The following is a 25,109-nucleotide window of genomic DNA, read 5'->3' on the forward strand; positions in this document are numbered from 1 at the left end:
TTTTGTTTGTCAATGAGTTTATGATTATGTTTAAATGTGTGACAAAAATTCTACTTGCCATCATAGCACTGACCTTGGGAAAGTCCTAAAATTGCTTAAAGATTCAAGTGCAAAAGTTACATGAATGTGAATTTAAATACTGCCTCACAGTTGTCGGCCTTTTCTCACAGGAAAGTAACCCCAATGGATAGTAGGTTAAGGGCATTTCTCTTGACTTACAAGGAACGTAGTTCACCAGAGCAAAATATTAAATGTATAGATTTTCATGTTTCAATGTTAAATGGGAAATGTTCAGTGTCAATCAATCCTGTGCATTTGATGGTAGATTCACATTACTATCTCACGTATAATATTTGAAAGTTTGAATGCATGACAGATTTTCAGTTACCTTCATTATTTGTTCAAATTAATTTCCAGTGGTGCTTACAAAGACTTGATACCATATATTGCAGTTTATAAAATTGATTTGTTTCTTCAAAAAACTGCCTCCAAGATTGAGGTGTGTTACACTCAAATTTTATATAACAAGTCCAGTTGTCCAGTCAAAATTCCTGGTTGCCTTAAAAATGGCCATATATTCAATGCTGCAGGAAATCTATTTCTATCTAGTAACGGATTCAATTGGCAGAAGACATGCACCAGTGCAATGAACATGTTACAGGGATTCACAAGTTTAGTTGAGATGTTTCTCTTGGAACACCAGCTGATTGCGTACAAATCATTCTGTCCTTCCTCCTCTCTCTTCAGGGATGACCTGACCTTGGCTTATTGGTTAATGTTGTTTCATGTTTTTGCTATTGACTGTGCACACTTGTTTGTGGTTGTGATATGCCATAGTCCCTAGAAGTACTCCCAATCTTGAAGACATGCAAAACAGCTTGTCTCACATCAAGCGAGTGTTCTGTTTTGCTATACTTCTAGTTCTCTGCTAGAAAACAATCACTGGGTGAATATCTCAGTCATAGTAGTTACTGGATACCATACCATCAAGGCAAGTTACAAACTTTCGAACTAAAGGAATACATACATACATTGTTGTTGTATGATCGTATTTGTTCACTAGATATGTAACCACAGCAGTGTGCAGCTCTTGATGGAGTGACACTTGAATGCATTGCTCTTTTTTGACTGCATGCAAGCAGTACTGACAGCATAACAACACCACTGCAAAATATTTCTGATCACTGCTGTAGCCTAACAAAACACTCCAAATACTGTTATCTGCATATTTGCAGAGACTCTTTGAGCTGCTTGCTGCAACTTGTTTGCAGTACATATACGATTGCTATGCTTTACTGAGAAGGTACTACAAATATGGAACAATTTTTTTTCCTGATCAATTACAGACCAGCTAAGGTTTTACATTTATTTATGCTACTCCTCCTTCTGTACACATTTTTCTTTCCACGCACCTGATGTTCAGTTTCTATCTTGTCTTTTTGGAACTGTTATGCTGTGGAGAATTTACCAACTCAATCCTGTTTCTGTATTTGGTTGGGTTTTAAATATCTTGCTAATTTATACAAGTTTCTTGTAGGTCTTTGTGCACTCTTGTAAGGCATTGAGATTTTTTAATGGTTTTAGTACTGCTACAGAGTTTTTCTTTTCAGTATGCTAAGACTCATTAACCTTGTATGCCAAATTTTGTCTCCAGTTATTTTCCTACATATTTATCTATACTTCTGTATTGTTTCTGAATTTAAATGTTTGTGGTGGTATTCTGTTTCCTAATATCTTTTCTTTTTCGTAATTTTCACTATCTTTTGTTGATTCTAAAATTAGTATTTGTGATACAGATGTGTATTCTGTGAGATACAGATGTGTATTTTGGCCAAATGACTACCTTGCAAGTTGGAGGTTCTGCAATTTTGGAGAATGAATTTTTACTATAAACATCTTCTGTTAACTGAAATGCAGAGTCTATCTTTTATAGTCTTCCTTTTGTGGTTCCATTTTCCCCACCATTTGGCTACATGACTTCTCATAGATCCTTAAATTTGTCTTCCCCTGACTCTCCCACACTTCGTATTTGATAGGGATGTTGCAGTCCTGTAGTTACCCATTACCGCATCACTGCTGCTTATCAGAGGAGACGACTAGTCATGCTTTTCCCACTGTTTTTCTTTCTCTCTGTTCTGTGGTTTCTCTACATTGTCAGCATTGCTAAATTATCTACAAAAGTTGAACAAACAATTTTGAAATTATCAATTTTCTAACCAAGTAGTATTCAACTTCTGGTAGTAGATTCTGAGAACAGCTCCATCTGTTCAGTATTCACTTTTCTAGTATAGTCTGAAAGAAGAATGGAGTTAGTACATTGCCTTGGCTAAAGTCTGTTCTTATCTCAAATGAGGCTGTAGTTCTTTTAAGAAGACCCGTGTTGTCATCTGTATATCAGATTCTTTAAGAATTTTGAAATAAAGCAGTCTTGCTTTATAGTCATAAGCCTTCTAAAATGTTACAGATGTATTCCAATAGTATTTTGCTCCTTTAGTCCTCTATCAATTTGGCCTTCACAGGACCATCCTGTCCTAAGCCATCTCTGATATATCTTGTATTTTAGAATTCTGCTGTTGTCTCCTTGAACTTTTCACGGAATTTCATTGAATCTTATGTGAACATGGTTATCAGTTATTCTAGGCCAGGAATCTTACTTTTATTATTCAGTGGTAATGGTCAATTTCAACAGATATCTATGTCTGACTCTGGAATTCATCATCTTTTCGGAATTGTGCTTTGTTACTGGCACACAAGCTGTCTGATATTCTCAAATCATATTATTGTTGTCCTCGTATCTTTTTAGTGGTGTATGCTAAATGTCTTTTTCTTTGCAGTTTTCCTTTTTTCTTACATCTAGTCAGGCAGACATTCATAAATGAAAACATTTTCTACCAGGGCTGATATGGAATGTACTTATTCAAAATTAATTTGGCAGTTGTACAATTCTCAAGTGGTAGCTCAGTGTGATGTCTGAATCCTTTATAATTCCTTTTGAGGTAATACTTTTGTGTTAACCATGTTTACAAATTCCATTTTCTTTACAAGATGGGAGTCTTTGTAATCTGTATGCCTAGAAATTGGTAGTACTTCATGTACTAATTTCTATCAAAGTCATGTCATACTGCACATCTTAATATCCACTCCCCAAGCACTAGGCATGACATTTAATAACACTGACTTAGTTCATAGTAAGCTGTCACTTGAGAATGGCATAACAGTCAAAATTCCAGTTGTGAATAAATTCATTTAATAGTAGTTTGGGCAGATAATGTTCTCATCTCCATTCTGTGCCAGTCTGAGGATAAAGTTAAATAAAATCTGTATGTTTTCCTCTGGAACTTCATCAGATGCTTCTCAACATTGTTCTGAGGACTGTTTTACCTTCTGCATTGTTATCCTGATCTATTGGTGCATGTGCATTAATTATTGTGTACCTCTCACCTAAATATTTGATTATTGCAGGGAGAGAGACTTCTGGAGGTAATGAAAAATTTGGATTTTGGATTGTTTGGGGGAAGAGGCCAAACAGCGAGGTCATTGGTCTAATCGGATTAGGGAAGGATGGGGAAGGAAGTCGGCCATGCCCTTTCAAAGGAACCATCCCGGCATTTGCCTGGAGTGATTTAGGGAAATCGTGGAAAACCTAAATCCGGATGGTCGGGTGTGGGATTGAACCGTTGTCCTCCCAAGAAATTTGGTACCGTTTGCAACATGATTGCCATTTATGAATGCAGAGCCTAGTTCTGTAGTAGTTTCGCGAATTTCTTCCCTGTGTTCTCTGCGAAGAATCTACAGTTCTCTGATTGTGGTATTTCTTAATCTGTGAATGTGATATTTTGTAATGCCAATTTTAACTTGTCCATTTACAATGTGTGAAACTATTTTGAGTTTGCCAATATTTATTAATGTTTGTATATTTAATGGTCCAAGCCTGTATGTAGTTCTGGGTGTTAACTTAAGGTTGGGTTTAGGAGTCACTCCTCACCTCTGCAAGTTGGTCTGGGCTGCCCAGAGCACAAAGGTCCAAATGTGTCACTTACGATGATGGATTCATCTGTCATTGCATGGCAGTTTTCATAACGGAAAAAAAGTGAAAGAAAATTTTACACAAAGTGTAAGTGCATAACAGATTAAAGATGTTATTGGTCACTTTCCTTTGTGAAGTGTCTAGTAGGAAGTATGGCTACAACCAAATTACTGGCTTGTGTAGTTATTTACAGTACTGAAGACAGTGAGAAAATGGAGAACGAATTATTACTAACATTCTGTTTCATTAACTGCAACAGTTTATCATGTCCTCTTAAATGATATTTTCAAGCCTAACTTGCAGCATTTTGTGGACCAATCACATGTTGGTGGGCGTTAATAGAATTCTATGTATTTACTGTCTCATCAGTTGTAAATCACTGGCCATTTCTTCAAATATTTCAGGTGGAAACCTCAATAAGATGTGCATCTGATAGTGCAAGGTAAGTTTTCATAATTCACTGCAGAACTTTTTCAGAAATATAAATTTTTGTTTATTAATTGTGAGAGTACTTCAGTTATAAAATGCACTACTGTAATGATTCATTAATACTATTCTTTGCAACAACCGTTATGTGACTATTCCTAGATAAATAGAGCAAATGTCCGATATCCATACAGGAAAATAAAAGTTCAGGTGGCATATCAGCAGCTGTATTGTGTTTAATGCAGAATGTCACATGAAATCACCTAAAATCAACAGATTCATCTTGATGGGCACAAGCTAATATCATGCTGCAGTAGAACAAGTTAGAAGAAAGGGTGAATGGCTATATATCCAAAAATTGGAGCTGATTCCCAGCCTTTCAGATTAATGAATATAGTGTTGAACACCTCTCTCAATTCGGTGCCACAGTGGTGCTCAGGTAATGCACAAGCTTGTAGTGGTTTACAGACCACCATAAAGAAGAAACATAAGTAGCTGGTGCCACTTTCAGTAAGGCTGTGGGGACTTAACTGGTGAATCCTCATTCTCTTTGTTTCTCCTTCGTCCTGGTGTGTCCCTGAAGGCTGTCCCATTCGTCAGACACATTACAGGTGACAAGGTAATGCATAATTGGCAGCTCCAGGTCAACGGGTAGGGTTCTCATACCCTCTGATACAGATCAGGCCCAGAAGGGTGAGTGACTGAGCTGTTACCTTCCCAAATGCCAATTGGTCCCTCTGTCAGGAGTTTGGGGGGGTGTGACCTGAGGTGCAAACAATCATTTACGGTGGGTAAATCCCCCTCTGAGGGGGTTCCCAGTTGGAAAGAGCATGCCATTGGAGATGTTGGCAATCATGGGGGATTCTTTTGCAATGTATCAATCACCATCTTAGCGTGTGTCTACTAAACATAAACATAAACAAAATGAGGCTATAGATTTGAAGGCCCTCCCAAGTGCACCTTGGTTCCTCATGGTGTCACATACTGAAGAGGGTCATTTCTTTGCTACAGTTAATGCATGCCTTATTCTGGAAGGTGTTGCAGTTGGAGACTCTGTGAAATTTTTCTCATTTATGATAAAGATGGATGCAAACTTAATGCCCACATGCACTCAAAAATGGTTCAAATGTCTCTGAGCACTATGGGACTTAACATCTATGGTCATCAGTCCCCTAGAACTTAGAACTACTTAAACGTAACTAACCTAAGGGCAGCACACAACACCCAGTCATCACGAGGCAGAGAAAATCCCTGACCCCGCCGGGAATCGAACCCGGGAACCTGGGCGCGGGAAGCGAGAACGCTACTGCACGACCATGAGCTGTGGACCCACATGCACTCATTTTCTACCATTTGCTCCAGTAGTTTTTGCCTCAAAGATTAAGGGAGGCTGTGAAGTAATCACAGTCCAACCATACATTCCAAACCAGATGCGTTCGTACAAGTGTCAACATTATAATAAAACGTGTATCCAGTCAAAACATGGCCAAGTGTGTTACTTTTGGCAGAGATGCTCACGAGGGCAGCTGTTCGCCTCCTCTCTGCTGTATCAATTGTAATCCCGTGAATGTCCCAAGTGTCTTAATGAGCAAGCATCCAGGAGATCTGATTGAAGGCCATTAAACCCCACCCTGTCACTTGAAATTGTTAGCTAGTCAAAATCCGTGCATTTTCCATCTGGCATTTACAGTACAATTTTTGCTATGCCGTGCATAACGGAGGATATGCCCACGAAGGCTTCCAACTTCAAGTCAGTGTTGCAGTAGTGAAATCACACAGGTCACAATAGCATCCCTGTCTCCTACTACAGCTTCGCAACAAGCAATCAGATCTTTACATTTGGTGGCGGAATCACGTGCTACACAACTATCAGGCTGAAAGGACAAAAGCAATACTCCTGCAAAGACTTTCTACAGCTAAAAACATACTCTTCATCCGTCAACTAGAAAGTTCTAAGAACTCTAACAAAAACAAATGGTCTTCTCCTTCCCTGACTTGCAGATCCACTTCAGTGGTGTTGGCATATGTACCCTTACCTGGCTGACCTCCATTTTGCTGGTGCCCACTGCCTACTGATTTTCTGCCGTGGAATTCAGACTGACCCAGGGAGAGTGCCAATATGTTTGTAGATCTCATGGAACAGGATTCTTCAGCCTCTTCCCCCTGTAACAGTGGATTTTTGAAGGCTTGCACTCAGCAGCCACCAAGGTGACTAATCTTCATTTGTTCCCTCTTCCCCAATCCCCATTATGACTTCTGCAATGGAAAATTCATGGCATTAGATCCCAGGAGGGATTACAGCTGCTCTTGGAATTGCAGTGTCCGCTTGTTTTCTGCTTCCAAGAAAAAAAATTATCCTCACAACCCATTTGACGTTTCATGTTTCTTTCTGGTCCTCTGTGACCTTTACCTCCAAGCACAGCATTCCACCTCATGTGGGAGCCATGCTGGCCATCCATCTCATTTAACATGCGACTGCTAGCTGTTGCAGTCAGCATTGCCCTTCCTCATTTCACCTTTTCTCTTTGCAACATCTACACCTCTCCATCATTTGCTGTTACCAAGTCGGACTTACCCTAGCTCATTTGGTCAGCTCCCTCACTCCTGTTTGCTGCTTGGCAACTTCACTGTCCACCATCTGCTTTGGGGCTCTTAGAGAACCTGTCCAAGAGGTTCCCTCTTAGCTGACCTTCTGAATCATCTCTTACCACTAGAGCACCCACGTTCCTTTCAGATTCCATGCACATTTCTTACCATTTGGACTTCTCGTTCTGCACTGTCCAGCTCGCCTGTCATCTTTGGGATGTGTGTTCTTATAGGACAACTATCCAAGGATTTCCACCCAATAATCCCCAAACAGCTTTTAGAGTTTAGCCGAGAGACAAAATCCAATAATAAGTTAACTTGGCAATACAACTTAAGATCATTTACAAAAACCTTTAAGAATGATGACAGTTGGCACCATAAATATGGAAAACATTAAGAGCAGCAATAAACTAAAAAACATTAATAATAATGGCAACTTGGCACCATAAAATAAGAGAAATTTATTCTGCAAGAACAAATTACAATGGTGCTTTAAAAGATTTTACACCACAGACCAAGATCCAATAATAAGTTAACTTGGCATTACAATTTAAAATCATTTATATAAAAGAACTTGGAGAAAGATAATGGCACTTGGCACCATAAAATAAAAGAAGCGCAACACACAACCAATAAATATAATAACAAAATAATAATTTGATACAACCAAAGGGCAAGGGCAACTCCCAACACAATCACAGATGGCCGAGCTCTCACACTTCAGAGCCTTCCCACTAGAAACGGTCCCCGAAATAAATGCTGAGAGCTCCCCAACATGCCTCCCACAACTGCCCATCACTTACGCATGTTGGTTATGTTTTGTAACACACGACAGATAATATCAACACAAGATAAAATTCAAAAATGGAATAACAATATAACATCCCGACAGCACATGATGACCACAGCGCCGTTAACTCAGGCGCTCTTAACAGGTGCCAGAAGCCAACACACACAAATCTTAATAAACAAAACAATAAAAGCCAAGCACACATAAATAGTCAAACCACAGTCTTAGAAGTGCCTTAACAACACCAAACGCGACTATTCCACCAAGTTAATAATAACACAGTAAGGTAAAAATACGGAACATACCACTAAATGCTGTGACACAAACAAAATTGACGAGATCGTGTTGTTCAGGTCCCAGAAGACCATATATACTAAGCAGAAGTAATTCACTATGCGTATACTGTCCAAAACCGCCTTCCTTAGGCAGACTTCACCTAACATGTCAAATGCCAAATATACCATACATGAACGCAACTCCGGGCAGGTAACAGGATCCACCTACATGAATTCCTTCAAAAAGGAACATACAGGCACCACTAAAGGTTACGCTGAGCAGACCGCGTGGGTAACGACCCACTCAGTGGTATAAACAAAAGATACTTCAGTTGAGCAAATAAATTAGTACCAATGAATATCGTAATGTGCCACACACACACAGCATAAACTTCCAATAACGCCGTCCCACATCAGAATGAAGATCAGAAACCGCAGCTGGAGCTTCCAGCGGAAAATCTGACGAGCCAACCGAGCTCACACCCTAACCTGGCATACGACTCCAAAATTTAGCAACTGGTTGTCTCCAGGCCAGAGTATCACAGGACCCCACCGGACCTCCACATCGGACAGGCAGGCAGAACAAGTACCCCGACGCCAATTAATCACTACCGCATGGCCAGCACAGCAGCGAGTTGATCCGCCCCAGACCACTCTGCTCATATTGCGAGGTACAACCACCTTAGCGCTAGTCACCAGCAGGTCAGGAAGAGCGAACTTCACGTTCCGTGCAATATCCAGAAACCGACTACCCTCTCACTTTCCGCCAGCCACCACGAACACACGCCAGCGACATAATAGCAAATCACCACCGTAGCCCCACCAGCACTAGAACAGCGAACTATAATCGATTATAGTGCGCGCTCAAAACAAGATCACATGATAGCGGCGCGCGCTGTATCAACCTGAAATGAGCCATTCCCTCTGACACATATTCAAGTGATCACTTCCTGTGTGCATCCATGCGCCGACTCCTACCCCACCTGAGTGCAAATCCAATTGGCAAATTTCTACATCTACATTATACTCCGCAAGCCACCCAACAGTGTGTAGCGGTGGGCACCTTACGTGCCACTGTCATTACCTCCCTTTCCTGTTCCAGTCACGTATGGTTCGCAGGAAGGACTGCCGGAAAGCCTCCGTGCGCGCTCGAATCTCTCTAATTTTACATTCGTGATCTCCTTGGGAGGTATAAGTAGGGGGAAGCAATAATATATTCGATACCTCATCCAGAAACGCACCCTCTCGAAACCTGGACAGCAAGCTACACCGTGATGCAGAGCGCCTCTCTTGCAGAGTCTGCCACTTGATTTTGCTAAACATCTCCGTAACGCTATCATGCTTACCAAATAACCCTGTGAAGAAACGCGCCGCTCTTCTTTGGATGTTCTCTGTCTACCTGACCTGGTACGGATCACACACTGATGAGCAATACTCGAGTATAGGTCGAACTAGTGTTTTGTAAGCCACCTCCTTTGTTGATAGACTACATTTTCTAAGGACTCTCCCAATGAATCTCAACCTGGCACCCGCCTTACCAACAATTATATGATCATTCCACTTCAAATCGTTCCGTACACATACTCCCAGACATTGTACAGAAGTAACTGCTACCAGTGTTTGTTCCGCCATCATATAATCATACAATAAAGGATCCTTCTTTCTATGTATTCGCAATACATTATGTGTGTCTATGTTAGAGGTCAGTTGCCACTCCCTGCACCATGTGCCTATCTGCTGCAGATCTTCCTGCATTTCGCTGCAATTTTCTAATGCTGCAACTTCTCTGTATACTACAGCATCATCTGCATAGAACTTCAAACACTACTAGGTCATTTATACATATTGTGAAATGCAATGGTCCCATAACACTCCCCTGTGGCACGCCAGAGGCTACTTTGTCTGTAGACGTCTCTCCATTGAGAACAACATGCTGTGTTCTGTTTGCTAAAAACTCTTCAATCCAGCCACACAGCTGGTCTGATATTCCGTAGGCTCTTACTTTATCAGGCGACAATGCGGAACTGTATCGAACGCCTTCCGGAAGTCAAGGAAAATGGCATCTACCTGGGAGCCTGTGTCTAATATTTTCTGGGTCTCATGAACAAATAAAGCGAGTTGGGTCTCACACGATCGCTGTTTCCGGAATCCATGTTGATTCCTGCAGAGTAGATTCTGGGTTTCCAGAAATGACATGATACACGAGCAAAAAACATGTTCTAAAATTCTACAAGAGATCGATGTCAGAGATATAGGCCTATAGTTTTGCGCTTCTGCTCGACGACCCTTCTTGAAAACTGGGGCTACCTGTGCTCTTTTCCAATCATTTGGAACCTTCCATTCCTCTAGAGACTTGCTGTACAGGGCTGTTAGAAAGGGGGCAAGTTCTTTCATGTACTCTGTGTAGAATCGAATTGGTATCTTGTCAGGTCCAGTGGACTTTCCTGTGTTGAGTGATTTCAGTTGCTTTTCTATTCCTTGGACACTTACTTCGATGTCAGCTATACTTTCGTTCGTGCGAGGATTTAGAGAAGGAACTGCAGTGCGGTCTTCCTCTGTGAAACAGCTTTGGACAAAGGTGTTTAGTATTTCAGCTTTACGTGTGTCATCCTCTGTTTCAATGCCATCATCATCCCAGAGTGTCAGGATATGCTTTTTCGATACACTTACTGATTTAACGTAAGACCAGAACTTCCTAGGGTTTTCTGTCAAATCGGTACATAGAATTTTACTTTCGAATTCACTGAACACTTCACGCATAGCCCTCCTTACGCTAACTTTGACATCCTAAGGCCGACTGGAGGCTATACCCCTCCCTCACGACCTTTATACAGCTGTGAAGACCACGTAAAGTATCTTCCAAATGTTATCCTTATCGCCGAAGAATGTTCCATACCGTTTACTTCAAGTTTAGTGTAGTGTGTCTTGGTCCCTGGTGGACTGAGGCATGCAGCGATATGATTCGCTTGGGGAGATATGCTCTCCACATTTTGAACCATCGTCCTGATACATCTGCTAGAGGGCTGGTATCCTCTGTAGTCCATACCTGTGGGGCTTTAGAAGCTGTCTGCCCCATTTACTAGAGGAAGTTTTGAAAGACAAAGTTGTCTCAAGGTTTATATGGTTTGACTTGTCACACACATTTATCCACGAAAACGGGTTGCCTGAATGCTCGTCCTGGGTATCATTGTCTTTGCTATCCCAAGCAACCATATTATGGAATCACCCAACAGGCGTCTCAGCTCCCTTTTCGCCAAGGATTTTACACTCTGTTACAGTTCCACACAAACGTGTCTCCATGTGTGGCGTCTTCAGCGTCGTTCCTATCTTCTTTTCTCGTGAAGCATGGACAGTGGCTTTCACTTTTCCACTGCCAAAACCTTTTGTATGAATATTTGGCTGCGTAATGAGTTTCTTACACCATCTTTACATCTTGCACCTTTCGTTCTTCCATTCACTGAAACTAGAAAATTCCTGTAGCTAATATCTGATAGGAAACTTACTTGGTCCTCCCATGTATTCTTACCTGGCTGTACATGGTACCCAGTTCCTCAGTGTCCTACATCTCATAAGTGGTACTTCCAGGGGAGCGGATCAGACCACCCTCCTCCATTTTTTTTATCCCATGTCCATTCATAACTAGACTGTGGGTGTTTAGTTCATTCCTCTGCACTTCTGTTCATCATTTGCTGTCTTAACATACTCCACCATCATGGAATATGTTTCACCACTGGTGGCTTTTACGCGAGCCCGGTTGAGAGTCTATGCAGAATATGCTGAACAACTAGTCATACTGGCATGATGTCCTCAGTGGATAAGCATGCCGTTTCTCTTTGACGCCCGACCACTCATCTTATTCCCTCTTATTCCATGCCGGCCGGAGTGGCCGAGCGGTTGTAGGCGCTACAATCTGGAACCGCGCGACCGCTACGGTCGCAGGTTCGAATCCTGCCTTGGGCATGGATGTGTCTGGTGTCCTTAGGTTAGTTAGGTTTAAGTAGTTCTAAGTTCTAGGGGACTGATGACCTCAGCAGTTAAGTCCCATAGTGCTCAGAGCCATTTGAACCATTCTTATTCCATGACTCCCTTATCTTCTAGTATGGGTCATGCCATTCATCTCAGTTACCTCGTGGAGTTCACTTTTGGCTTCTGTTTTGCAGCTTAATTTCACAGTACCTGCCACATTCCTGATGGTTGTGAACCCTTCGCCACCTTGGCTTCATGTAGCAGCCCATATTCATTGTGGACATCATTTTCTTCACTTTTGTAAGCAAGACTCACTATAGGAAAAAACGCATAAATAATATGGACTAATCTGTCGTCGAGGTACAAAATTCATTACAATATTACACTCTACACGAATTGTACTGACTGGCAGTCGGTTCACCAGTTGATAACTCAAAACTTTTATCAGTATTATGCACCATCACTTGTCCCTCTGAGAAACCTAGTAGCCATCCTATTAAATATTTGACTGAAGTCCGCAATGTGTTTTGTTTCTATCTTTGATTTAAACATATTAACGTTTGCCTTCACCTCATACCTCAAATCCCTTAACAAAACGTTTCAAGTATACATATGAATTGTCAGTGTTGCAAGTGCCAAGAGGCATTGACACAACTTCCCAATTCTCTAGATGCAATTTATTTTAATTCAGTGACGTTAGCTATGCTTTCCAGCCAGTCAATGCTGTACATCGCTACCCCCTGCACATATATTGGAGGAAAGTAGTTTGCTTTCAATTTAAACCAATTAGGATTGGAGTGAACATAATTTCATCGCAGATTCAAATGACGTGGAGACTTGCATACTGCTTGTTTTTATGCAATTTTCAGGAAAAATATCATGCAGAAATATCCTCAGAGGTATGAACTCAAGTCATGGTAGCGTCGAACATTGTATATCAGCTGGTTCCTATTGGTCAAGTGACAACACAGTTCTTCAGGTGGCCTTAAATCACCAAGAGCTCCATACCCCAAACAACATCTAAATTGACAGTTCCATGTTTCTTGGGTTTCCACATTGTCTTAGGCAATGTATCCTTTATAAACACGCTGTAAAATCTCGTGATTTTAAGTTTGCTGACGAGTTTAACCAGATCTGTGTTATTAATCCTTTTTTCCAGTATCATTGCTGTGGGCCTTTATGTACAACCAAAGCCATGTAAATATAGGCCCTTACCTATAGCAATGGCCTCCATGGTCATATTATGCCTTTCAGCTGCTTGTAATTACTTTTCGCTTTTTCGGGCGTTCTGTACTGCTTGAATTATATCAGCTCTCCTAGCTAATGAAACCAGTAGCTGACAGCCCAGCAAATGCAGGTATCAGAAACAGAATTATTCCACCAGCTGTCTTTGATTTTTGTAGGAATGTGGGCGTTTTACCACATCATTTCCTTCCTTCTTTCTGCCGAAAGGCACCGTTTGCAGCTTTCACCAATTTTTTAAATATCCCATAGGCTTTTCCTCTTCTTTAGTATACAGTGAACTGAATTCAGTAATGCTTGAAGGTTAGTCCAGTACCCCATTTAAGTTCGAGCAAACATTGCCGTATCAACCACATATTCAGAAATAGCTTGTGCTGCATGAATATCTGTTCCCTGACATACCTGTATAGCGTTATCAATGAATATTTGCTCTGCAATACGGTGATCTTTGTCTGTAGTGTAGGCAATGATGTGCACTTTGTATACATTGTCCAATGCATTAAAGCCCTTATCACCATAAGCTAGGTGCTATTTTAGTTTTGTTCCAGCTCCACAGAAATTGTATCCTGAGATATACACTTCTGATGGCAGATTCTCGAGAATACCACCTCCGACTTTGTTGATACATTTCATAGCACTCATGTCACACTACTGCATGGTTTCAGCTTTGCTTTTCGAATTACATAGCAAATTGTGGGTGTTCACTCAGCTGTTGAGCTTTGATGAGAAACTAAGCCATTTCATCAATGCCCTGTTCCTTTGACATCATATGACCTGCTCAATGAGGAACATAATGGGTTCAAAGCTTTCCTGTAATTCCTTTGTGACTTCAATAGGTTTGCTCTTAATTCTGTGGTGAATAATGCGATTATACTCGTCGATGATTTTTGGCTGTATGTTCAGCCATTTGCACATACATTGAAGATTAAATTGCTTCCACATTCCATTTTTGATGGTCCAGTTCAACCATTTGGCAATACTAGTTTCCAAATATGAGAATGTTGAGTAGTGGTTTATCCCACTTAATTCGAATTCTACTTTGAAATGTCTATCGTAAAATTCCCTTCCATCATCTGTCTTCAAGGTTGATGGGCAGTCGATTTAGTCCTGTCTGCAACAACTGTTCAGAAACCTCTCAAACCTCCTTCCCTGTCTTTACACTCAAAGGTAAGGCCCAAGCGAAATTGGAATATGTCTGTGACTGCGAGACGTACTTGACGCCATTATTTGATTGTAAGTAGTTTTGCATATCCAAGAGATCAGTCTGCCATGCATAATCCATTCCTCGTATTATCAGATATATTCTGCATGCAGGTCTGTAAAGCTCATGAACAACTCTCTCCACACTTACTCGACGATGCATAATTTTCGTAGCCCAGGTAAGATCGATAATATTTTGTTCATGTGATGTGCAATCTCTTCACCAGCTAAAGCTGTAAACAGTCGTAATCGATCTATGATTCCATTTAGTTACCATAATTTATATATTCTAGATGTAGACTGTTTAGTGTTTCAGGCTGAACTTTGACTATTTTACCTGCACTAGGTGGAGCTGCTGATGCTGGTTCTGTTAAAATCCTGTATTTGTCGCTCTATGAGACTTCCATTCATCCTTTTGGGGTTTTACATGCGTTGGTCATATGTGATATTGGACCACGTGTTTTTCTAGTTTCAGGGTATATTTTTAACAGTCGACATTTTCAAAATTATTAACTGTAACAGCCTACCCAATCTTTCAGATTCCTTGTTCCCAATTCTTATAGCCTTCTTGCTTAAACATATTGAGTGCTTACCTAACAAATACGGTTTTGCCCTGATGACCTCATATGTTCTTTCTTAACTTGGCACTCCTCCTCCTCCTCCTCCTGTTTCTGGTTTCATCCATAGTCCATGACAGCTCTTTCAGCCTGTCAGTTACTGGCTGAAATGTTGCTGAGGAACACTGGTCTCGTTGCAGTTGACCTAACTTTCACGAAAGTAACTTCTGTCAAATTGTCTTCCACACCCCAGTTTTTAACATTACACTCCTTTGACAACATGCTGGTGCATACTCATCCATTTTTGAGACAGTTTACAACTTACGTATATTCTGAGACAGTCGGTGGTGATGGGCGTGAAGTGCCTTAGCTATCACATTCTTGTTCCACATATGCGTTGGTTTTACATTGACTCCTTCAATTTTCTCGTTGACGCACAGGTCATATTGTTGAATTTGTGCAATCAACACCTCACCATTCATAGCACCTTCCTTGACAAGACATTCAGTTCCATTACTTTAGTGTTGATTACCTCCATTTTTTGTCGAACGCACGTGCTTTGCATCCTCTGAATGAATGTGCAACACGTGTAAATTTGTACATAGTGTACAATATACTGACAGGTGCGTTTTGGTGCATTGCCTTTTTGAAGAATCATTTTGAAGTTTTGACACTCATTCAGTTTAGTAGTTTGATCTGTAACCAGCAAGCTATACTGAGAGTTACTCCAGCAATCCTCGCATATAACGAATTCATTGAGTGGCATGTTAGTTCCTACATGTACTTGGAAAATATGCTTTAAATTCAGATTGTCCTGTTCGATTGTTATAAGGTTGGTGTATCCCAGACCAACAGCTTTGGTATGCTTAAGTATGTCTCACTCAAATAAATTATATTCACTTCCATGTGCCGAGCTAAGCAGAAATGTCGGTGGATATCCTGATTTTCCACAGAGATGTTGCCAAAAATGAATATGCTGTTTGGTTTTACGTTTTCAGGTGGTGGAATATCACTGATTTTGTTGGCAGTTCAGTATGTTAGTAACTTAACTCCATGCAAAATCTCCTGCAGTAGCTGATATTTTGATTGAAACAGAATTTTTGAAAAATATATACATGCTCTAAGTGGACTCCCACAGGATATGTCAACAGTGTAAAAAGTAATTATTTTCCGCAGCATGAAACCCCAATAACCAAAGCACCTCTAATATCAGGAAGTAATGGTCCATTCGTCTCGTTCTTCAGGTTTCTACCTTCATCACTGGAGGATCAGTCATTTAAAAACCCTTGTGGTGAGACTGTTTCGTCCACTTGGTTATAGTGGTAACTGTTTATGTACTTTGAAATGGAGGGTTTTTATAAACTCTTGCTTACAGCTGGGTATATAAACAAACTTAAATTAGATCGTAATTCAGTGCCCACATCTGGTAATGATTATTCATACATTTCCACTTCCATCAATGCACGGAATGCATCATGGCGTCGAGCTATGGTAGTTTCCAATGAGTGGAGATTTTGGCAAGCTATCGACAGTAAATTACTTGTAGTATATGTGACTGCCATCTTTGCCAACACTCTAGCTCATCCTGTACCGCATTTCATTAAAATGTTAAAAATCAGCTCCTGTAGATCTGTGCTCCCTCTGTTGTTAAATATTTTAACTGTACCAACTCTATCCCCTACAGAGATGGTATGATCACCTGGTAACATCAGGGGAGAACAAACTTTTCTGTGGAACAAGGCTGACATCTGCTTTGAGACATTGCATTGTCAGTGTCATTGATGCAAAGCGAATATTACTTTTTCATCACTAAATCGATGGTTTTCAAGAAATTCCACATACTAGAACTCCCTATTCGATATTACACTGACAGTAACATGCTTACACCCACTGGTATTCAAACAGTAGATTTGATTGAACAGCATTATGTTGACACCAGATGCCTGCTGCTGCAACGACTTCACCTTTGCTTCAAGGAAAGCATATAGTGTTTGTTAGAAGCTTAATTGCTCATTTTCTCTGTTCGTCAGCATTAATACTTAAATTGGCTCACAATGGGGACTTTTGATGCATGACTTGACGTCCTTATCCTTTCGATGTTTGTCACAAGTGAGCGAATTATTTATCAATAGCTGTAAGTATATTTTCGCGACATCTACTACTATTATAGTTTTAATGGTATTATTATTGTTATTATTGTTATTTTGCTTCAAATCCCGTATTTTGTGCACATGTGTGTATTTATCAGGCACATTTATAAGCTTTATAAACTGTGTGGTCCATAGAACCACTGGCTGAATTGCATCACTCCTTTGTTTTGTGTTACTTGCAGCGCTTAGATCGCCCAATCCAGTGGAAGCTCTCATAGTAGCAGCAGTAGTACATCAGAGTACTGAGAGCTGACATGTTTTCATAAGAAGCGACTTATTTTAAATGTTGTCTGTGTTCCTTACCTTCAACTCCTATACTTCGTATATGTCTGTTTATTTATGCCAACTCTGGTATGGGCAGATATAGTAATTGCTGTGTTCAGATGTGAATGAAGTTGGTGATTCTTCGCTCACAGCTCCAGGTAGTGTTGTCCACCAATTGGTCCACTGCTGCGGTCACCTTGGGTACTGCCTATACTGAGATTGACCTCTCACTTGGTCCGCAGCTCGTGGTCGTGCAGTAGCGTTCTCGCTTCCCGCGCCCTGATTTCCGGGTTCAATTCCCGGTGGGGTCAGGGATTTTCTCTGCCTCGTGATGACTGGGTGTTGTGTGCTGTCCTTAGGTTAGTTAGGTTTATGTAGTTCTAAGTTCTAGGGGACTGATGACCATAGATGGTAAGTCCCATAGTGCTCAGAGCCATTTGAACCTCTCATTTGTGGTCGAGTGGGAAGTCATTCCAGTGTGTGGGTGGCAGTGAAAGAATTTCCATGTTGCTGATCGGAGAGCCTGCTCAGTTCGTCTGATGAACAATTTGATTTCTGTCTATGGCTGATGAAATCCATGAGCCAGATGAAGTCGCTTGCCATGTTCCAGAGAAAGCCTCTTAGTGTGCAAGGCAGGACAGAGGGTAGTATTACTGGTGATTGGAAGCTCCGGTGTTAGGTGTGTAATGGCACCATTTAGAGAAACGACTGTATAGGAGGGGAAGGAATCCAATGTGCATACTGGGAGGAGTCTTTACAGATAAGAAATGGGTGCTTCTGGATGCCATGAAAGACATGGAATAGCCAGCAGTAGGTGGTGGCTCACGTTGGTGCTAACAATATGTGCCACATTGGATTGGAAGAGGTTCTCTCAGGTTTCAGGTGACTGGCTACTAAAGACTGACAGTCTTGTGTGCGAGATGAAGGCGGAGCTCACCATCTGAAGCATCATGGGCAGAACTGAAGGTGGTTCTTTTATACAGAGTGGAGTGAAGTCTGAATCAGAGTCCCAGACAGTTCTGCAGCTGTGTAGGTTGCAGATTCCCCAACTAGCGTCAGAAGGTGGTGGATTTACGGATTCAGCTAAATGGCTCAGGAGTCAACTACACAAAGGAAGCAGTTCCACGAGTATGCGGATGTGTAGAGGGGACTGGGCTTTTTTTTAAATTAGAGGGTCTCAGGTAAGTGCAGAAAGTGCTTCAGTTTCAAAGGCTGCAAGTAGAACACCGAAAGAGGGTAGATACAACACAGTAAGTATCGTAGCTGTAAATTGTCGTAGTTGCATTAGAAAAGAACGAGGGCTCAAAGTGCTAACAGAAATCACTGAATCTCAAATCGTTATAGGTATTTAAATAAGTTCAGCCGAAATTTTTGAAGAGACCTAAGCATGTTCACAAAGAATAGATGAAATACATTTGGTGGTGTAGTGTTCATTGCTGTTCGGAGTAGTTTACCTTGTAGTGAAATTTAAGTAGATAGCTCCTGTGAGGTAGTAAGGGTAGCGATCAATTAAAAGTTCTGATCTCAGATGTCATGGTCTATCTGTAAAACTACCTCTTCCTGACGTTTCGTTGCCTACTGCAGCCAACATCTTCGGAGGTGAGTAAACGATGGCTGCCAGGCCATGGATTTCCCATTTATATAGTGTGCATAGAGGGCACCAACATATGTCACATGGGGCAGACTATAAGTCTATCTCTGACTAACATCATTATTCTTGAATGAATGTAATCGATCGTCACATCATTGGAACAAAGTCGACCACAATATCCTGTCTAACTTCAAGACGTCCTCTTTTGTGATGAAATCATTGTGGTGTTCCAGAATTTCTATAGCTTTCCTATACATACGTGCATAATAATCTATGTTCTGGCTAACACGCTTGTCTCACTAAATTTTATTTCATGACCACCTTCCTTAAAAACATGTTTCGGTACAGCTGATTGTCGGTGTATCCCAGTCTACAGTTCCTTTGGTGTTCAGTTGGCTAAAACTTTCCCAATACAGTCCGTAATATTGTGAATAAATGGAAGAAAAACTTTTCCAGCTGACAGTTGTTGCTGCATGTTGTCACATACTTTTCTTCTAGGATGAAGTGCTCGCTTGATGTCGTTGTCGGCGTATCCATTTTTCTTAACAGCCATCCGTAAATGATTTTGATCAACTTCAAAATAAACTTACTAGCTCTGTCCACCAATGTTTTAATGACACCTCTCTTCTTCCTGGGATGATGGTTCGAATGCTTATGGAGGTATTAGTCGATGTGTGTTTCTTTTGTATACACCTTATGCCCTAGAATCCCATTGCCTGTTTAATTGCTGATACGTCCAAAAAATTTAGTTGCCATTTCTCTGTTTCTCCATAGTAAATTGTATCTTTGGATTAATACTATTCAGATACACCAAGAAACCGTACAGTTCCTCTCTACTGTGATTCCATATCACAAAAGTCCCATCCACGTACCGACACCACTTTCAAGGACTTTTTCTGCCTGACTGCAGTGCTTACTGTTCAAAAAATTCCATGAAAAGATTAGCAACAGCTGGACTCAGAGGGCTGCCCATGGCCACGCCGTCTGTTTGTTCGTGAAACTCATTATCATACTGGAAGGCGCTTCAGTCTGGAACCGCGCGACCGCTACAGTCGCAGGTTCGAATCCTGCCTTGGGCATGGATGTGTATGATGTCCTTAGGTTAGTTAGGTTTACGTAGTTCTAAGTTCTAGCGGACTGATGACCTGAGATGTTAAGTCCCATAGTGCTCAGAGCCAAATAAATCATGGTCAGGCAATGTTGGGACCTCCATAGCCTGGCAGCCAGTCATTGACTCACTGCTACCCGCAGTTGTTAACGAAACGTCAGGAAGTAGTAGTTTTACAGATTGACCATGGCCTCTCAGGCCATAAGTTTTAACTAATGGGGATGCTGACTGTGAAAGCCTATACAGTATGATAAGTACGGGTGGAGCTTATACCTACGAACTGGAATAAATTAATAAGTTCCCTTCGCCAATGCTCTGTTTTGGATGAAACATGCTGAACAGTTCAAAGAAAACTTGTCATTTGAAATAGGTATGCCACTCGTAGAATTATAGTTGGTGGGGATTTTAGTCTATCCTCGATATATTGGCGAAAATACAATGTCAGTGGTAGGCATAAAATGTCGTCCAAAACCGAACTGAATGGTGTGTCTGAAAATTATTTTGCACAGTGAGTTCAGAAACGCACTGAAACTGTAAATGGTTGAGAAAACATCTTTGACATCTTAATAACCATGGCCAAACAGGGAGCGTAACAGGTACAGGGATTAGTGACCACAATGTTGTTGAGCCATGAAAAGTTCACAAGAGTGAATACTGTAACATCAAAACTCTCCAAAATAAACGCATAATACATGCCCTTGAAAAAGCAGATAAAAATTCACTTGACACATCCCAAAGAGAGAGTTTCCACTCCTTCAGATAAGTCTTCCTAAGCATAGTCCAGATGTGGTTTAAAGTAAAATAAGTAATAACTGAGAGATACATATCAAATAAATTAATAAGTGGTACTGACACACAACAGGTCAGACCAGTGTTTCAGAAGCAATGAAATACACATGCTAAATTTAAAAGAATGCAAAATCCACAGGATTGGCGAAGTTTTACAGAAGCTCGAAATTTAGTGCAAACTTCAATGAGAGAGGCTTTTAATAGTTTCCAGAACGACACTCTGTGTCGAAATCTGGCAGAAAACCCAAAGAAATTCTGGTTGTATGTAAAGTATACAATTGACAAGGTGCATTAATACCTTCACTGCACGATAACAATGGTAAAGTTATTGACGACAGTGCTACTAAAGCGAGTTACTGAAGACGGATTTTATCAATTCCTTCACAGGAAAAGCAAAGTATTCCAGAATTCTAATTAAGAATAACTGCCTATATGAGTAACTTAGAAGTGGGTATCCTAAATGTGTTGGAGTAGCTTAACACTTAAGAAAGGCAATGCCTCTGGGGCAGACTGTACACCACCCACGTTAAGAAAGGCAATGCCCCTGGGGCAGACTGTACACCACCCAGGTTCCTTTCAGAATTGCTGATACAATAGCTCTATACTTAGCAGTCATATGCAACTCTTAAATTGCAGAAAGATCAGTACCCAAAGACAGGAAAGTAGCACAAATTAGACCGGAACCCAAGAAAGGAAATGGGAGTAATCCGATGAAATGCCCACCCATACCACTAGCGTCACTTTGCAGTAGGATTTTGGAAAATATAATCTGTTTGAACATTGTGAATGACCTTCAAGATATCATTTATGGACAAATAACCAACACATATTCGGAGAACATAATTCCTGTGAAACACAACAAGCTCTTTATTCTCGCAAAATAATGACTGATTTGGGCAGATGATATTACATTGATTCCATATTTTTTTGTTTTACAGAAAGCTTTTGACTCTGTTCCTCACAAGTGATTTCCGATTACGTTGTGTGCCCCTGGAGTATCATCCTAGTTGTTTGCACTTATTCGTGATTTTGTACCAGGAAGGTAACAGTTCGTAATATCTGACAGAAAGTCATCGAAGTAATATCTGACGTTTCCCAAGTAAGTGTTATAGGCCCTTTCTTGTACCTGATCTATGTACACGATTTAAGAGACAATCTGAGAAGCTCTCTTGGATTGTTTGCAGATTATGCTGTCATTTACCTTATTGTAAAGTCATCAGATGATCAAAACGAATTGTGAAGTGATAAAGATGTCTTTAAGATGTGAAAAATGACATTTGACTGTAAATAATGGAAAGTATGAAGTAAACCACATGAGTATTGAAATAAATGTGCTAAATTTCGTTACCACGATAAATCATACAAACCTAAAAGCTGTGAACTCAACTAAATACATAGGGATTACACTTATGAGTAAATTAAATCATAACATTCATATAGATAATGCTCTGGAGGAAGCAAACCAAAGATTGGTTTTTTGGCAGACAACTTGGAAAATGTAACAAGTCTACTAAAGAAACTGCTTACACTGTGCTTGTCTGCCCTCTTGTGGAGTATTGCAGTGTGGTGTGGGACATCAAAGAAATTTAAAGGATAGCAGCTGTTTTTGTATTATCACGAAATCAGGGAGAGAGTGCTATGGATACGATACATGAACTGGGATGGCGGTAATTAGAACAAAGGCGTTTTTCGCTAGAGCCAGAGATTTTCGTGAAATTTCAAACACGAATTTTGTCGTCAGAGTTTGCTAATATTTTGTTGTCGCCCATCTATGTAGGGAGAAATTATCATCATAGTAAATTACGAGAAATCAGAGCTCACATGGAAATATGTAACCCTGCTCGCAATGAGAGTGGAATGGTAGAGAAGTAAATAAAAAATTATGGTTCGATGCCCATCTGCCAGGCCCTTAATCGTGAATTGCAGAGTTACCATGTAGATATAGATCATCAGGCATCATCGTCATCTTACATATATGCTTGTGGGCTTCGGACATTTAGGTGATGTGGCTGATAATTGTCTCAGAGCCACTTGCTCTACACATATTTACTGACTCTGATCTCATTACATTTTCTGGAATACCTTAGCAACAACAGCAAATTGTGTCAATATCTTCATCATCAGCACTCACGTTACAGTTTACCATGGACAAAAAGTTAATTAACTGAATATAGAAAATCGGATGCTTAGCAGTGAGATTTCTTTTTTGTTTTTAATATGTACAGTCGACGTCTTAATCAGTCATTGTCAAGATGCAAATGCTGAGAGAGTGCTGTGCATAGATGTTTCAAAAAGAAAGTAGAACCTCCTACTGATACAATAGTAACAAAACATAATGAGAGTTTGTAACACCTCCGATTTATTTCGACCCGACCTGATCTGATCGAATAGCAGCCCAATAATTATTATTAATGTGACCGTGTACCTAATGGGGCTGGCAATCGGAATTGACTGCTACGGAAGTTGTTACTTTCCAGTTCGTCCTTCTCAAATGCTGTAATAATGAAATGCCTGGTAACAAGAAAAACACCAACACAGTTTCACTAATCACGAACCTATATTCGTCTCAAAAACACAAAAGGAGGAGACAGCCACTGCCTTCGTCATACATATCTAAATACGGCTAATCTCAGCACAGGCCTCTTCATTTCTCATTATCGTCACACGTTAATCCATCACTGCAAACCAACATTGCAATCCAAAGAGATGCCGGCGCGGTAGACGCGAAACCAAAATATCGGCACTAGAATATCACTAATCTTTTGAGTAATAATACTTCTTCACTTTCCCGGTATTATTCTAGCACAAAGGGGTTAAAACCGCGGCGATGGCAACTCCCTTTCTCGTTAAAGCCTTGCATTACAACAACTGGCCTCCACACACCTCTGCCCGCAACATGGGACTGACTCAACTCCACACTCGCTCTCGCAACACGACACAATCGATTGTTCGCCCTATCGACCGGTGCCAAGTGCAAACTTATAGTAAGGGCCTACGGACCCCTTACATCCCTGCCCTCGAAAACTTCTTTGGAGCCTCGGGTGTAAAAGAATTGGCAAGGAAAATTAGATATCATTACATCTGAACAAAACACACAGTGTAAATAATTAATGAAATTACAATTCACCAAATAATCCCTCGACTCCGGTAGTGGGCTGCCTCCACAATAACATTCTACAAAAGGTTATTACATCTCACAAACATGGCATTGTCCAAAACACAATTTTTTTATCAAGCAGCAATAATCCTCTATAGCCCATATTGAATGCCACACACAACATACAATCAAAAATTATTACGTAAACAAATGACATATGAATTATTATATTACAAATTAGTTGTTACAGGTTTTACACCCATTCTCAGGTAATCGTCGATATGAGATATGAAGTTCTAGTTATAATACATCAGAAAATACAATGCAAATAAACATTCCCCTTTTTCAAATATCCGTTTAACAACTAAATGTTCTAAACATGTCTTAGTAGGTCTATTCTGGTCCTTTTAGCTCTCACTCTTGACCATACCTCATCTGGTGTGTCATTGAGTTTTCCGGTCTCTCCGCCTCTTCTATATGCACTGTGTCATTCATTCGCCTATCCCTTCCTCTCTCATGATTTCTTGGTTCTTCACTCCTTCTCCAATCACTTCTCCATTGCCGTTCACCACCATGGTTCCTATACCTGTGGCCTCCACCTCTTCCTCTGTAATCAGACGAATTATTAAAATGATTCCTTTGGTCATTACTTCCCTCTCGGTTTTGATCATTAGCTTGATTGTGTTCCTGTGATCGAACAGATTCCAACTGTTCCAGTATCTCCATCAAGGCCTCCCTATCTTTAATTGGGCTCCTGGATACAGTTTCTTGCAATTTCCGGTTCAATCTTCTTTTTATCGCAGATATATCATCACTCAGGGGTTGTTCCAAGGTCTCGTTCAATTCCCACAAATGTTCGGCAAACTCTCTCAACGCTCCTCTCCATGTATTAAGTGAATTGCGGTGTGGTAGGTCCTCAATTGCTGCACACTGATGACTTTTGGACCAGTATTTCTTCAAGAATTCCCCTTCAAACTGATCAAAACTAGTAGTCCCTTTTTTCTTCCTGACTCCCCAAGTGAAGGCCTCACTTTCCATTGC

The 25,109-nt window shown here is 40.6% G+C and overlaps 1 protein-coding gene across 15 annotated transcripts in view; it reads left to right on the forward strand.

The window, feature by feature from the left end:
- LOC126212843 (zinc finger protein 99-like) overlaps positions 1-25,109 on the forward strand; it is a 117,201-nt gene that overhangs the window by 73,579 nt on the left and 18,513 nt on the right. For 12 of the 15 annotated variants that reach the window (XM_049940275.1, XM_049940262.1, XM_049940268.1 and 9 more), the window contains one exon: positions 4,432-4,469. The exons of 2 other annotated variants lie outside the window; for them this stretch is intronic. In XM_049940275.1, coding sequence (XP_049796232.1) covers positions 4,432-4,469 — 38 coding nt within the window. Of the gene's footprint in view, positions 1-4,431; positions 4,470-17,143; positions 17,204-25,109 lie in introns of those variants that run through there. One more of the 15 variants, XM_049940273.1, reaches the window with a different exon arrangement.

This window comes from Schistocerca nitens, chromosome 11 (genome assembly GCF_023898315.1).
Source record: "Schistocerca nitens isolate TAMUIC-IGC-003100 chromosome 11, iqSchNite1.1, whole genome shotgun sequence".
NCBI classification, from domain to species: domain Eukaryota; kingdom Metazoa; phylum Arthropoda; class Insecta; order Orthoptera; family Acrididae; genus Schistocerca; species Schistocerca nitens.